The sequence below is a fragment of the Dermacentor silvarum genome, chromosome 2 (assembly GCF_013339745.2).
Source record: "Dermacentor silvarum isolate Dsil-2018 chromosome 2, BIME_Dsil_1.4, whole genome shotgun sequence".
NCBI lineage: Eukaryota > Metazoa > Arthropoda > Arachnida > Ixodida > Ixodidae > Dermacentor > Dermacentor silvarum.
In genome coordinates this window covers 184980547-184997750 of record NC_051155.1, presented here as the reverse complement: position 1 = coordinate 184997750, position 17204 = coordinate 184980547, and the positions used below count along the sequence as shown (strand labels likewise).

Below are 17204 nucleotides of genomic sequence, written 5' to 3'. Positions count from 1 at the left end.
ATGTTCCACACCAAGGGGGCGCTGCTTGTGGCTGCGCCCTACTATATAAGAGGCTGCCTACGCCAATAAAAGAGTTCTTCGCCTCAGTACCCATCTGCGCCTCGATACCCATCAGCGTCTGCCTGAGTTGCTCGGCAGCCATCTCGGTGTGCCCCCACATTTCCCGCATGCCCGGCATGGCATCCATGGCCGCCACGCCAATACAACATGAATACCGTATTTTTCAGTGTATAAGACGCGTTTTTTTCTGAATTTTTTGTCGGTGCATCTTATAGAAGACTTATGTACGTTTATTTTTTTTGCCTGGAAAAAATTCCGCCCATATCGGATTCGATGTTATGGCCACGCGAAGCACGCTAGTTGACTTAATTGCTACGCGTGTTTTGTGCGTGCTATCGAGGTGCCGGGTTCTTCTTGTGATCGAGTTCCCGAGCACCGAGCGAGAAGGATGGAGCAGCAACGCAAGCGGCAGCAGGCTGACCGCGAGTCAACCGACCCCGAATTCGTCGCATCTGCAGATCGCTGTCGAGATACGGTGCGCGCCTATGCGCAAACTATGCAGTTGCTACCAGAGTACAAGCCGCCCCCCCTCTCTCCCGCGCTGCCTTCCCTCTTTCCTCCCTTGGGCGCGATTCAGCTCACCGGCAAATGCTTTCACTCGCACAGCATACGGCACGCGGGGACAATGTTATCACCCTTGAACTTTATACAGAACATCGCGGCAACCACGACGGCAGAAGTGCACCTGGAGTGGAAATATACGGCACCCATTCGCTTGCACGTGACCCGCGTTCACGGAGTGAAATGTCACTGTAATTTTTTTAAATCACTTACCGAACGAACAGGTGCGTCTTATACACCGGTGCGACTTATATACATTTTTTTCCGGAAAAACTTCCGTTTTGCAGGGGGTGCGACTTACAAACCGGAAAATACGGTTGTCGAAAATATCATGTCAATACCCCTTTAAAGCTTGCAGTGTAGTAAATGCTCACTGGAGTCCATGATTAGGTCGACTCAACCAACAGCGACAAGATTATGCACTGCAATAGATACTGAAGCCAGGTTGCTTGAAGTGTGCTGCAATGAGACCCAAATAATCATTGGCATCTCTTCAAGTGCCCATTTAATTCAATGAGCGTAGCCTTATGCTATTGCTTATGATGCACTCTGACACATCACTAGGTTTAGTTTCAGGAAGTTTTAGGAAAGTTGTTAATTTTTCATTGCTTTTAATGAGTGCAGTTAATCTTCAAACAAAAGACTTCAAACTACCAAACTTAGCCATTAAAGAAAAAAATTTGCAATATCAATTCAAGATCTCATATTCAATTTATGTGCATGCCCTTACAGATTGGTCCTGATTGATGGTGACTTCTTCCACTTTAGTCTTCACTTGAGGCATCCAGGGAGGATCAGCCACAGGTGCACAGTCAAGGGCAATGCGTGGGCTGGGAAGGGTGAACTCAATGGTCGGAGGTGGCACCTGCAATTACCCAAAGAAAAATGTAATGGAAATGATTTAGTACATAGGTGACCCAAATAACTTGAAGGTCTGCAAAAACACAGAAAGCAAATAAAAAAAAAGTTTGGTCAAACCAATGTTGGGTTGATATCTCTGTAAGCGACAGGTTTGCAAGTGTCTCTCAGCACATGAAGCTATGTAGTAACACACACACACACACACATATGTACGTATTACATATTTTTATATGTACATGGTTGTCGTTTTTCACAACAGCTTTCATTGAATGTTCATGCCTTCTTTTCATTCTCCCGTCTCATTTCTTTCTGATAACTCTTGAATGAATGAATGAATTCTGGGGTTTTACGTGCCAAAACCACGATTTGAGTAGGAGGCACACTGCAGTGGGGGACTCCAGATTAATTTTGACCACCAGGGGATCTTTGATGTGCCCCCAAAGCATGGGACATGGGCGTTTTCGCATTTCGCTGCCATCAAAATGCGACCGTGACAGCCGGGATTTGATCCCGCGACCTCATGCTTAGCAGCACAACTCTATAGCTGCTAAGCCACCACGGCAGGTTCTGATACTTCTTCAATCTAGCCCTGTTGACATTACCGTATTTACTCGATTGTAACGAGAGTTTTTTTCCAGATTTTTGCTACCTGAAGTCGATCCTCGCGTTACAATCGAATACCGAAATTCAAGTTGTCTAAAAAGTGCAATGATGCACCCAATTCTAATCAACGAGTGAAATGTGCGAGTGCGCGCGCACTTTCATGGAGAGCAAATGCACAGCGGAGAGCAAATGCGAAGTCTTCCGTCGTGCAAAAGGTCGAGGGGGGATGGGAGGGAGGGAGCGTAGGCGACGTTTAGCTGTGGCACCAAATGCGTATCTTGCGACCGGGCGCAAGGGGAACTGGCGAATTTCCCATGCGAAAGGAGGAAAGCCAGAAGGCAGCGCGGGAGGGAGGGGGCGTGGCTTCTGCTCTGCCACCATGCTGCGTACTTTGCGCGGCTGCGGGCTGTCGCGCGCACCATATCTAGAAAGCGATCTCCATACGGCTCTTACCTTTGTACGCACTGTGCTTTCGCCGCTAATCTTCCGTTCAAGCAATAGACCGCATGAACCTTCGCTGGCATGCAGCATGCTGCTGGCGCGTTTGCTCACGGTAGCGTTTTGACAGCGGTTGTGCGCAGTCATTGAGTGTGGTCTATTCATGTTTGCTTGTGCACGCTGACACCATGCTTGTTAATTCAGTTACTAAGCGAATGTGTCTAAGTTTATACATCCGATAAAACTAATGTCCTTACTCCGTATAGCTCTGTACTAATTTGCTATCACAATTGATGCTTCACCTTTTGGACGAAACTGCCACTTTTTCATGCATCCGGTGGTCTCGCGTTACGTTAGCGATTTTCTTCTTTTTTTTTTATTTTGCTGGAAGCAACAAAAAGTCACCCCTCGCGTTACTTTCGCGGTTTAATTTTTTCTTGGTGGACGCAATGAAAAGTCACCCCTCACGTTACAATCGTGGTCGCGTTACAATCGAGTAAATACGGTACATGCAGTTCCAACGCAGATGTTGGAATCAATTTGAAGCAAAGTTCTGTTTATTGGTGATGCCTATACAATGCTATACAATGACTGGTTTGGTTTGGTTTGATGAGTTTCATGTACAAATTGTAGTGGGACATGCCCATTCTGGAGGCATGACGAATAACAGTGCAAACTTGGACAAAGGACTGCGAAAGAGACAGGCGTAGACAAGCGCTGACTGCAAACTTAGACCCAAGAGCGAGGGCGCTTTTCACAAAGTCAGGTAGGGAGACGTCACCGTCGATGTGGACAACCCCACCGTGTCTTGAGGTCGGCGCGTTGCGGCGGAGACGACCTTTCGCCGTCCTTTGTCCAAGTTCGCGCTGTTATACGTCCTGGATCAATAACAACTAGTCCAGTCGCATACCTTACCACTCTGGAGGATTGGCCAAGAATGGGCACACACCCAATGACATATGCTGAGTGGCTAAATCAAAGAAAATAAAGATAAAAGAATCCATCAAATATAATTCCCCATTCCATTAACAGAGTGGTGTGCTTTAGAAATACCTGTGAGTCGACATTATATCTTCAGGTTTTATGTAGGAATCTCATTTTTGTTATACAAAACAGAGGTGGGCATGATCGGTCACCATACAAGAGTTATATAGGCCCGTTCACTGGTACTTTCATTCAGTTTCTAGTAATACCTAGTGGCACCCAGTGTCCTAAGTTGACAGTAAATGGCCAGAAACTGACAAACTGCAAAGTGGACTGGACGAGCCAAAGAAAGCTATCGCGTAAAAAACAACACAATATCTCTTCACTGGCTTAAAGCTCAGGTAGAATCAATAAAAGATGTTTGCAAAAGGAACCCTGCTATTATTAATCAAAGCAAACCTGATACAACAAAATTTTTTTTGTTTTTTAAGACATGTTAACACATGTTTAAGACATGTTAAACACAGTTGATGCCTCTTATATTGCGGCTTATAATGACAGTGGAACCTTGTTGAGGTTGCGTAATATGTTTGCGTAATATATTTTTCGGGATTGATAAGTCACTTTTTTCTTTTCCCGATAATACGACTTGGTTGGATAATACGTTGGATGATACAATTTTCAGATGATACACTTTATTTTCCGGTTCCCGAGAAGATCGTATCAACGAGATTCCACTGTATTATATTCATTGCATCGTGATGTTCATGATAACTGGGTGGCAAAGAATAAATATACCTAACATCAATCAAACAGGAATTATACCCGATTCAATTTGGGAAAACAACAATTTGCTTGGTGCCTAACTCATCTCTTGGCACAAAACAAATGTTGACATAGATTTTCCGTAGTGTGATCTGTCACTCCAGCAAACCAGCAGTCTGCCTTTAGTGTTCCTTTGAGGTGTTTTTTTTTTTTTTTTCACTCCAGACTGCCATTTTCCTGCTGCCACAAATACACACTGCTTGCTTCACAAATCTTAAAAAGAGCTAAGTTTTGTGATGAACTGAAATAAAGATACAAGGAAAAATAACCCGATCTGTAAGTAGCTGCTTTACTCACTAATACTGTGCAATTATGTTCAACCTTATGCAAAAACTACCCAATGTTGTGCAATTTTGCGTGGATAGACAAATCTGCAGCATTTCAGTGTGCTATGATATGAAACCGCTTAAAGTGATAGCTTAAAGTGATACACAAGGAACAATTTTGCATCCAAAATGCACCTGCAATCTAATATCTTCGAATCCTGCACACTTTCACAAAAACACTGGGCCAATTCCAAATGCACTGGTATTGATTACACATGCACAGAGAACCCGGAAACTATGTAACAGAACTCTAACTGCTGTTTGCTAATAAGTGAAGCTGCATGACGAAATGACTGCCTGCAGTGGAAAAGTGACTAGTGAAACAGAGGTAAGCAAGGCTCATGGTAAAGCTGCACAACTGATGGCTGAATTTGAGCCACTAAATGGTCTCTCTTGCATAAGGCCATGTAACATAAGCAGTGTTCCCACATGCTCTTTGCAACATGTGATAGACTGAAGGCCTCCCGTGCTTCAAAAGATGAAGCTCGCATTGGTGCCTTACAAAAGAGTACAGTTGTAACTTTTGGACAGGAAAAATGTGCAAAACCAAAGTGTACATGCATGGTTTATCATCCTGAACATTGTTTGTGACTGTCTTCTCCCCCAATACAGTGAAGGATATAAAGCTCAGCTAAGCAAAGCGAGACAAACAGATTATTGCCCTGTTTGTTCACTGTTTGTAGTACTGTTTGGCCAACAGGTCCCACTTATTAAAGGCTCCGCACATAAGTGTAAGCATGGAATAGGGGGTCCAGCTGCACTTGCTTCCAAAGCAGCTTCTGAAGCGGCAATAATGGCAACACCACATTCAGTGCAAATTGTGCAGATACCAGTCAAAACTACTGAATAGTGCAACACTGTGTGAAAACAACTATTTTCGGTATATCACACTTAATGCCCTGTAATTTAGTTCTCCTGGACAAAAACCATTCCCACACAACTACCAGTAATAAACACTGCGGTGTAGTCCAGTGTGAGAATACAGATAACGATGACAATGGGACAACTTCACGACAGTGCGGAACGCAATTGGCCACACACAGCATTTTGTGTAGCCAGTTTATTTGTTCATGCCTAGTCGTGTTCTGCACTCTGTCATGAAGTTATGCTATATTAACTCACCAAAACCTACACCAAGCTCAATGACAATGGGCACATGCAGAAAGTGCAAAAGAAATGTTACACAGAGCTACTATGTCCTGATGAGTGGTTAGACTTGATTTACACCGCTATGCACCATAGCGAAGCAATGCAAACAAAACCTATCCAAATGCAAATGCGTAGGTGATAATGCTGATTCCCAAATACTCATCAATTACCTTGAAAACTAAATGTGCAGCCTCTTCCATCCTCAGCCAGCACTGATAACGAAATTTCCAAAGTGCCTGGAACCTGAAAGGACAATGCAGCAGTTCTCAAGAAGTGCCGTTGCAGAGCTATTATACCCAGAAAGCTCTCTCCGCTCCATTCAAAGCTCTAGTGACAGATGTACATTAAATAATATTGCCTGTTAAAAAAAAATAAAAAAAAAAGAAATGAGGTTACAAATCTGAGGGGTTGTGAAAAAAGCTGTGTATGTGAGACTGACTCATTCACCTACCTCATCTACAGCATCAATCAGTTACAAGCATGTCAGGTGATCACACAGAAGCATGCCATTTCTGTTAACTTTCCTCACAGTTCACATTACAATAGGGCTTTCTACAATAGATACACATACACCTCTAGCATAATAAGATGCTGGGATGCTAAAATGCACATGACACACTGAAGGTCATTTCCAACAACATGAAGAGCACCTAAATGCTTTTACAGAGCATAGCGATATCTGCAAAAATTGTGTGCTACTGCACTATTATATTCTGCAATAAAAATCCTACAAGTAGCTTCCACTTTAATGAAAAATAAGCCTGTCCAAGACCTTCATTCATCGTTGAGTCTTCTCGTAAGAGACACTTTCTTTACACAATGTGTACCATTTTATATGGCACTTTTACTCTCAGATTTAGGGCCCCTTATTTTAATATAATTAACAATCTTCATAATCAGCCAATTTATTACACTGCTAAATGAAAATTTTCATAATTACATAATTTCTTACAGTTATCAAGCATTAGAACATTTTTAAATTCCTTCTAGCCTTTCCTTATGTATAGCAATGCCAGAAGCATTTTTCATGTTTTAAGACCGTACATTCACTGGCAAATGTTACGGGCACAATTCCATTTAACAACACTTCTAATGAACGAAGTATATTAATTCCAGGTTGATGGTGATAAATCAGTGCAATGCCAAAAATGAATGCCACAGCTGAACTAGACAAAGCTTTTCAATACTTCTGTAGCAGTACAAATATCTTTACAGCTAATGCACTATATAAGCATTATTAATTACCAATCTGCATTATTAATTACCAATCCTGGGTGGTCTAACTGCAGCAGTTAGACCACCCAGGATTTTCTAATGTGTGCCAGAATCTTTACACATGCTTTTTTTTTTTTTTTTAAGCTACCATAGCAATGCATCATGGCGCTGCTATGGTGCATCAGACCTGCAACCTATACCAATCTAGCCTGATTAACACCCTCGAATCTGTGCAATATTGTGCCATCAGACTTAACTACTCACAATTCTCTTGAATAACAAGTGCCACGGATTTAAAAGCCAAAGCTGGTCTACCTTGATGTAAAACATGTCATAAAATATCTAGACTGTGTCATTTTTTAGAAATATTATCATGCTTTGCCAGTTAACAGCTCTGTCATCATGCCAACCTATCAGACGTCCGACCGCATCTCTCACTAGAAAGCAGTACACCCCCACATACTTTCTTTTTCGCATAAACGGCCAAGGACTGGAATGATCTTCTTATTTAGGTCATCCAGCACAGCAGTCCCTCATACTTCAAGACCACCATTGAATCATTATTGTGCTAGCCTTATAGTACCCACCCCTCATGTAAAACCTCAATCTGTGGGGCTTTTGAGGCATTGTCAATAAAATAAAGACAGCAAAAGCCAGCCACAACAGCAGGTCCAAACGTTCAATCCTGATGCATTTCCTAGCAGCCTATCACATAGTACCATACAACTCACATCCCCCTTGACACCAGAGTATGCACCATTTCCTCTGCAAGATCTTCTTACCTCAGAAGGGCATTGGTCTTCTGGGCTGTGTCTTCACTCTTAAGTTCTCGACTTAAGAGCTCTGACGCATGTTCAGGAGCCTTCACAGCAGCAAGGATAAATACAACAGCTGCAAAGAAAAGAAACAACAGTTTAAAGTGAAAAACAGACCCTTTTTTCTAACATTAGTGCATAGTCACAAGCAGCAACAAATGTGCCTTTATTCGCAATTAGCTACCGCCAGGGCTTTCACATTTGATGTAACACTGGCTGGCTATGCATGCCGAAGCAGAATATCAATAAGTATATGTTGTTACAGAGAGGCATAGTTATTTGTATTTTGTCAAGCAAGGACATCATCAATGAAAGCAATTAATAGGAAATACAGCCACTGAAGTCATAATGAATCATAATAACTGATAACAGCAATTGATAAAACTAAGAAAACAAATCGATGTCCATTAGTTAGGACTGAATTTTGAATTTTAGCAAAGAAAATAGCCACTTTTAAGCAAAGTACTACCAGTGTCAAATTAAAAGTGGATAGTGGAGTATATGGCCTAGCATACACTCTGCAGAATGTTTGAGTCATATTCACAAGCAGGTATACACTTTCAGTTCGCATGTAGTATTCGAGGATGCATGTCCTAGTGCAATATTTCTGCTGGTATCTTTTAGGCGCTTTTATGACCCTGCGCTGCTGGAGCACATCATGTAATGCAATTACACTCATTACACAAGCAGCGTGGCACCATAGGCTGGCTCTGACATTATCACCCACCGCAATAGGACAAAATACGCGTGGTGCTACAGTGCAGGAGAACCAAAACAACCATCGAACAATACAGTATCAGCAAAAGTGCTACATAGAGAGTGCATCCTCACACAATTCATGTGAAGTGGATATGCACGTCTTTCTGCAAGAATGACTGGCAAGAAGAGAAGTGTACTTTCGAACACACAGTTCACCACTCGGATTTCATGTGACACTCGTCTGAGTGTCACATTTAGATCTGAGTAGTACAATCGAACCTCGTTGATACATTTCTGTGTAATACGTTTTTCGTGATGATACATTATTTTTTTTCTTTTCCCGGCCAACGTCCTATAGAAGCAATGGATTTTCATGTGGTTGATACGATTGCGTTTTCACCTGAAATTGGAATGATATGACGGCAAACTGGTATTTCTGGAACTCGTAGCTTTATATGCAAGTGTACTAGATTAAATTACATTCCAACAACCTACGAACAATGTGTTAAGGGCCGGCGACACTAGCGGAAAAATGCGCGCTGCGCGCCAGTGGCAGCAAAACACACACCACAAAAGCTGCCACGAAGCAGGTTTTTCGTGCCGTGAGAGGGATCCGTCCTGGACTGATTTATATTGCCGCGGGCCCCAGTGGCAAACGAGCTGCGAGCGAAGCAGACCATCAAGAGCTGCCCCTCAGTAATGTACGCGCGGGAAATTAGTTGGTGTCATGCGTACCCGCCCGACCACTCTTTTTGCACTCGTAGTATCTTCTACTGGCATCAACTTTCGCTCGAGCTTGTTTTGTATTTTCAGGCGAGATCTTCATGCGGTCATGTGGCTGAACGAAGCGCCTGCTCTCGTCCGCCAGTCATGTCGCTCGCTGTGTGACGCTGCTCTATGGTGTTTCTTCTGTTTCAGAATTCTTGGCCTCGTTTTTTAACTTTCAAAAGAACTTGTTTACGGACTTTAAAAAAAAAGAAAGTTCAGCGAAAACTGACGAGCTATCTTAAAGTTGCTCAATAAAAGTGTGTTGGCTGTGGTTCGTGTGGTGTCGAGTGATGCTGCTCCGCTAAACGCGCGTGTTATGCGAATATCACTCGACGTCACAAGCAGCTTTGCTAGCGAGGTTGTCACCAAGTAAGCCTGTTTTTTTACGTTTTGGGGCTTGCTTTGGGTGATACGATTTTTGAATTATACGTTTTATTTTCTGGTTCCCGCGAAGATCGTATCAACGAGGTTGCACTGTACTGTGATAAAAATGAGTCAAGTGCAAATGAAATACGAGAGAGAGAAAGAAAACATACCTGCCACAGCACTCAGTTGTTGGTCATTCTCTAGAAGCAGCTCCCAGGCAATGGGCATTGCTTCAACGAAAGTTTCTTCAGTCGCCACAACAGTGCCCTTTATAAGCATTGACAAAGGACTGTGAAACAGGCTCATCACCTGAAATACACACAGATACAGGAGTGGTTTCATGTCGTTAAGGTACGCCTTTTGTGATGCAGCTAAATACTAAAGAGAGAGGAAAAAAAAGAGGCACTCATGCTCCCCACAAACATTTACAGCCTCAAAATCTGTTTTTATTTTGTGTGAGCACGTGTCAACTATGCCGATTACCTGTCCACATCAAAAAAGGGACTGACTTCTGTAAGTGATGCAAAAAAAATAGGAGGACGCTTAAGCTTCACCTTTCAAGAGTGGAACGTGATAGCATTCAAAGATCCCTGGCTGCTTATCAAGCTTCCCGGCAACTGCAGCTTTCTTTTTCTCCAACTTCGCCTCCGCATGCGGCTGCTGTAAGGAGCCTACATGCAACGCTGTTGTAAGCTGCCGCGGAGGCAAGCGCCATCTGGATGGTATTTTTGCAAGGAGGAAACCACAGTGCACCACTGTATGAATGGTAGAAATGCTGGAAAAGGGGGCTTGTGTTTGAGTTTCCACATAAAAGAATGATGTTTTCTCGTATATTCAAAATTGCAATCCGACGCTATCACATCTGTAGGTTGTGGTTACGTCGTACTTCACAATTTTTTTGACGCATTTTACTTTGACAAATTCTATTAGTTCACCAGTGCCTCTGCGCCACGTGGAAGGCCTGCATGGTCGGCGTGGTTCGGGATGACTTTCTTGGCCGGGCAACGCCCCCGACGCCGACGCCAACACCATATTTTCTGCGACATGAGGCTCTTAACGCTATCTCGTTAAAAAAGAAAAGTTGCTGAGCATAGACAAAAAAAACTAGGCAAGTTCAGTGTCTAAACCAAAAGTACAGAAGTTCCTCAAGTTTACTATTTATTTACAAAATACTGCACACCAAAGTAGGTCTATGTAAGAGCGGCAGCAGTAAGACAAAACCAGCAGCAGGCACTGAAACACTGAACAATATAAGCATGAACAAGTCAATAAAAGAAATAGCATAAAACCAAGGACAAGGTTGTTAGGTGTAATCAGTGCCGATTTAAAATATCAGATGCAGTTGGTTTCATTCAAGAAAATAAAATTTTGATGAAACTGACAGTACTATTACAAGGCATAGAAGAATTAGCATGATGATGCCTGGTTAGCCATGACATCAACGGACAAGAATAACAGTTAATAAGTCAAGGCTTGAGGACAATTTATTACTTCTGAAGGAGGAAAGACAGCATCAACATAAGAATTAAATGTAAATCACAATGTTCACAAACATTCTTTTATAAAATGAGCTACTAAATAAGTTTTGCGATACTCTGAAATTGAAAATGAATTAAATTGCCTTTCCCTGTAATATTTCCAGTGTGTTAAATTTAGTATGAATGTGTTCTAAAAGGCGGAACTTCACGACTTAAAAAAAAAATGACATTACAATGTAAACGATTCCTTGAGACATTTTGCCTCACATGCACAAGGCATTATCAGTACATGCCGTAGGCACACGAGAAGAGAGCACACAACCACAGAGCCTGCTCTATGAGGTGCATGTACTTTTAAGAGAGGGAGCCACGATTAAAGGGCCCCTTTTCAGGTTTGGGCAATACAAACAGACAAGCACGGTGCATAGATCACATGCTGATGATCCTGTCTGCAAAGTATCAAAGCGATGCACGGCGAGAAGAGCTGAAATTTCAAACAAAAGCACACGCACCCTCTAGAGGAAGCCCCACTTCTAGCCAGAGAGCCACGGTCACACGCACAAATACCTCTGCATAAGACGCAATACTTGCAACATCACCAACTATGGCATGTGACTTCAGTAAATCATACAATGCAGAGCACACAATGCTGCCACTGCAAGTGCTCCGTGCAGCAAAAAAGGAAGAGAAGAAAAAAAAAGAACGTGGGGCTTGTGACATATACGTGATGCGGTTCTATGGCTCCAGTATGGAAATATGCAGTCAAGGAACGTCACTTTTGATGATGAATCCTGCTGTTTTATACGCCAAAACCATGATTCGATTATGAGGCACACTGTAGTGGGGGCCTCCGGATTCATTCTGACGACCGGATCTTTATGTGCCCCCAATGCACGGGACACAGGCATATGTCCCTTGTGGATGCTAGTTGAGGCAAAGGGTAAAAGCGTCAGTGTCGGCAGTGAAGCTTTCCTCCTGGCTGCATGGCAATGCGAGATTTCAATTTCTTCTATCTCTAAATATCAACCAATCAAAAAAATTATTTCGGTAAAATGCTTTGTAGATGGCGTGTCTTACAACTTCCAGTGTATAACCAAAATTTCCAATGGGGCCTGGTGCTCTAAATGCTTTGTTTCCGCCCGAGAAAAAACAATTAATGAAATGATGAGGCATGCATGTTGGGAATATGAAATATCTGACTTAGTTTGATAGTCGATAATAATAGGGTTTAGTGACCCAAAGCAACATCTCGGCTGTGATAGGTGCAGTAGTGGAGGGCTCCAGATTAATTTTGACCACCTTGGGTTCTTTAGTACAAAAGTACAAAAGTGTTTCGCATTCTGGCTTCATCAGAATGCAGTCACCGCAACTACATAAGTACCGAACCTGTGACCTCATACGCAGCAGGAGAACGCCATAGCCACTGAGTAATTTCAGTGGGTCTTCGGTTGACAGTTACAGTGACTTTCAGACGTTTCAGTTAGCTCAACTTCAATAAGAGATTGCAAAGAAAAGCTGCTCCCACAGCCACGTGATCAGCACCTGTGTCTTGAGATACTTGAGCATAGGATGTTCCTCCTTGGCCGGAGTGGTGCCCTTGCCTTTGCCAGACTGAGGCAGAGACTGGGGCTTTGTCTCGGGTGGCAGGCCACCTTCGACGTCGTGAACCAAACAGGTGGCGCTGCTGTGCAGCGAGCGTGCCCCATCCAGTGCCTTCTCCAGTTTCTCCAGATTGTGCGCCAGGCTCGCCTTGCGTTTCAACGGAGAGCTCGGCCCTGTGATAATCTGCACGCACAAGCCATGGATTAAGGCTTCCTCACTGGAGGCCTCCCCAGTTACACCACTGATGAATAAGTTGTATATTTTCATTTAAACGGAAAGCCAGAATCTTATATATAATAAAACAAAAACCAATTTTGTTGCCCTTTTTAGCTGCAGAGAGCCCACCAACTGACTGGCTGGATCATTCTCTTAAATTGTGTACAGCCCGCAATATCGTAAAACTATAGTGATTAAGTTGAAGTGATTACCAATAAGCAAAACAGCAATATCATTAAAAAATAGTAAAGAAAGCACCAAGGGATCTTTAGGTTGTCACATGAAAGCCTCGTCAAGCAGACAAGTACTTGATGAGGGATGGCCAGTGCACACACCCTGATGAAGCTTGATGAAACTGAGACATGAATGGAAGCTTGTCTAGTTGAAGTGACTTATAACACTAAGTGTGTCTTAGTGAATGCAATAATTTTTTCCAAGTGTCAAGCACTGACCACATAAGTCAAAAGAAAAGTGATGTGACACTTGCATATTCTTAACTTGACTTAAATTTGTTAAATTTTTATAATGTGCATGGTGACTAACTGAATTTCATGGGACCAATATTCGAAACACCAGTTCACATATATATTGCTTGGAATCATAGTCCAACACGTAAGGACAACTTTTTTTTTGCTAAGAAAAATAGTGTGCATAGCACATACTTTTTCTGGATGTCCAATTTTGCCTTATTTGGCTAGCTACATGGGGGATCATGTGATCTGTTGTACTGAATGCATTACATGTGTCAGTTTGTATTGCTGCCTCTATCTTCCAGTACAGATCACCATTAAGTAGATCAACAACTAGCCTCTAGGTTATCGGTAAACATATTTCTATAACAACTTTCCCTGCACACAGATGATCATGACTCTGATTAACTGACTGAGATGAAACTGTTCAAAAGGAAGAATATAAACTGACTTCTTGCATAAATATTGGACAAACAGTACTAAATCACATGAGGACTAATTAACAGTACACACACAAGCCTGCATACAAATGCACACAAATGTGGTATTCACCTTCTTGAACTTCTTGTCCTTTTTTCCACCCTCTTTGTCTTCCTGTTGCTTGCCCATATCTTGGATAAGTCCAAAGTCATCTCCATAAACCTGCAAAGGACAAACTATCAAAGAAAAGCACTGGCAATGTGCAAATCTGTCGTAAGCACTGAAAACTATCACTGAACGAACATTTTTGCAGAAGCTTGTTGATGTAATTGCTGTTATTAACTGCAACTACAGTTCTGACGCAAGCTACCTTTCGGACACTCTTTGCAAGCCGATTGCAGGCCCTCATCTGCCTCCTGTAGCAGGTGTGATGGCAAAACTGCTGGTGCGTGCAGGTAAAGTGCAAGGTGCCGCAGAGTTGGACGATGACCTGAAAATAGCAATTTGTCACAAAGAAGAATAAATAAATAAATAAATAAATAAATAAATAAATAAATAAATAAATAAATAAATAAATAAATATTAATTAATGAGCTAGGGCTGAAGTTGTCTGTACACAAACAAGTGAACAAATGTTTTTTTTTTTTTTTCCTTCTTATACAGCAATCATGTGCAATAGTTAACTACATGAGAGCCATTGCTTTATATTGTCACGACTAAAGAAGAAATTGGCACGCCAACTTTATCTTCTTCGGAGAGGGACATGCTTGTGCTCATGACCCTCGCTTCGTTGTCTTCTTTAGTCGTGACAATATACAGGGTGTTTCAGCGAACACTTTCACAATTTATTTAAGGTTGCCTGTGGCAGATAGCCTAATTTTAGTTTATGAGCTGGTCTACTCGAAGAGGCGGACATTACCTGCACAAAAAATTGAAATGAATAATCGGCTAATCAACAAAAATTCACTAATTAAGTTTCTAACTAATTACCTGATGACCCATATTGCAATTTACAAATTGTAGCTGTGGAGTTCACAAGGTGGGTTTAACTAAAATTTATTCTCAGGATGGCACCAGTTTCGAGGTATTAATTCCCGAACTTTGCAGAGAAATGCATTGGCGTTCCAGTTAATTTTGTGCTTCAATGCATAAAGCAACGTTTTGTTAAGAAACTAACTGGAACGCCAATGCATTTACTAATTAGGTTTTTAACTGATTACCTGATGACCCATATTGCAATTTACAAATTGTAGCCGTGGAGTTCGCAAGGTGGGTCCAACTAGAATTTATTCTCAGGATGGCACCAGTTTCGAGGTATTAATTCCCGAACTTTGCGGAGAAATGCATTGGCGTTCCAGTTAATTTTGTGCTTCAATGCATAAAGCGACATTTTGTTAAGAAACTAACTGGAACGCCAATGCATTTCTCTGCAAAGTTCGGGAATTAATATCTCGAAACTGGTGTGATCCCGAGAATTCGTTCCAAGTGGATCCGCCTTGCGAACTCCACGGCTACAATTTGTAAATTGCAATATGGGCCATCAGGCAATTAGTTCAAAACATAATTAGTAAATTTTTGTTAAGTATTCGATTATGCATTTCAATTTCTTGTGCAAGTATTGTCCACCTCTTCGAGTAGACTAGCTCATGAACTAGAATTGTGCTATCTGGCACAGGCAACCTTTAAGAATTTTTGAAAGTGTTCACTGAAACTCCCGGTATTCAGCTTCTCAAGGAAAACTTGATGGCGGTTGCCCTGTTTGAAGCTGGAATATGGCAAGCACTGACTGGTTGCATTACTGGTTACTGGTTGTGCTTAGTGGAATGTGGCCAGAAGTTTATCATTGTTATTGGTCACTGGTTGCATATACTGGAATGTCAAAAGTGCAAACTGATTGCAGACGGTAACAGTGCAGTGGGCAGATGCACAATTGCGTGCTCTTACGTGTAAATGCCACAATCCAGAAAACTGGTATCTTCAGCGCAAACTTAAAGTTATTATTTCTTCAATGTTGAAAAGCGTCTCTTGTTCAACAGTGTGTATACATATTCAATAACTGAAAAGTGTGGGTGCACTTGTCAGAAAATTTCGTTCTGCCACACAAGAAGCAAAAACAGTCATAGGAGTATGCCCCAGTACGAAAGTCAACAATTCAGCAAACACGTTTCTCTACATTAGGCGTATATGCTCAAGGCGCCCATTTCACTTCTAACTCTGACAGGTCTGTGCATTCTTTTGCTACCTCCTGTGGCATAAACTTTTTTTTTTTTTTCCACGCCATATGATGCTATGCTAGACTAATAAGGTTGCATATGTGACACTGAGTGTGTACTTTATATCTAGAAGCATAGGTCAGCTGGCTGTCCATGTTTACATAGTAACAATATAACAACTGCAGATGAAAAGCACATGCAAAAAAAAAAAAAAAGGCACAGCACTAGAGAGTTGCTGGCATAACTTTCTTCTAATAGCAGTTTTCGCTTAAGTCACAGCCTGCATCATTTGATACATTATTCCTTCAATGCACCTACTAATGTCAGGAAGACAGCAACATGTATTGACTTTAGAACGCCTCTTACTTGTTTGCATAATCTTTAAGTTCTTGCTCTTTGTTGCTTCACAGTATAACTTCAAATTATTTGTGCAAGAGCAAGAACTACATACATACTCACACTAATTTGGAAGCTACAGTGAAAATATAACATCAATGCAGTGCTCTATAATCACAGCATAAAAATTTGCCAAGTTCAAAGCTAGCAACCCTTTAAGTCCCGTACACATAAAACAGATCATCAAACTGCAGCTAGCAAGTCTCAAACAGTTTTTCTCGGGTCTTCTCACAGCATGTGGCTCACAGCCATCTACTCAGACAGTCAATGTCTGCCACGATATAAATATGTGCAATAATGCGCTAGCTTTTTCCAACGTACTAAACTTACATGAACACTTGCGTCTGTCACCCTTTAAAGCTAGGCCAGTGTTTCTTAGCCTGGCAAGCTTTTGTTTAAAAAAATATGTATGTCTGCCCCCTACTTGGTAATGTGCAACACATGAAGCGCAAGAAAGAATTTAATAGTAGTAAATAATATGCCAATGTGGTGTAGAACAAAATAAAAGAAGAAATGTAGTATTGATGCAAATTTTCACAGAATTTTATCTAAAATTTGTAGTAAGGTCTCTTCCAGAGCTAAACAAATAAGAAAGAATGTTTTTTCAAATTTAAGAAAAAAACTCAGACATGCAATTTTGGGCTTTTCCCTAGCTAGCAGCAGCTTAATGAATAACAAAAAATCATACATTCTTTATGAACCTACCTCACTAGGGAACAAGTACACCAAGGGGGGCAAATAGGGGAGAAATGACCTCATTTGTGAACTCAATGAGAGAAGGTTGGAGTCTAAACTTTCC

At 41.7% G+C, this 17204-nt stretch overlaps 1 protein-coding gene across 1 annotated transcript in view; it reads right to left on the bottom strand.

The window, feature by feature from the left end:
- Window positions 1-17204, bottom strand: part of LOC119442285 (protein unc-80 homolog) — a 182055-nt gene that overhangs the window by 80577 nt on the left and 84274 nt on the right. Inside the window, exons 27-33 of the mRNA XM_049662030.1 lie at window positions 14167-14286; window positions 13929-14018; window positions 12631-12873; window positions 9781-9919; window positions 7745-7853; window positions 5918-5990; window positions 1352-1486 (exon numbers count right to left, since the gene is read on the bottom strand). Of these exons, the coding sequence (XP_049517987.1) occupies window positions 1352-1486; window positions 5918-5990; window positions 7745-7853; window positions 9781-9919; window positions 12631-12873; window positions 13929-14018; window positions 14167-14286 (909 nt within the window). The remainder of the gene's footprint in view (window positions 1-1351; window positions 1487-5917; window positions 5991-7744; window positions 7854-9780; window positions 9920-12630; window positions 12874-13928; window positions 14019-14166; window positions 14287-17204) is intronic.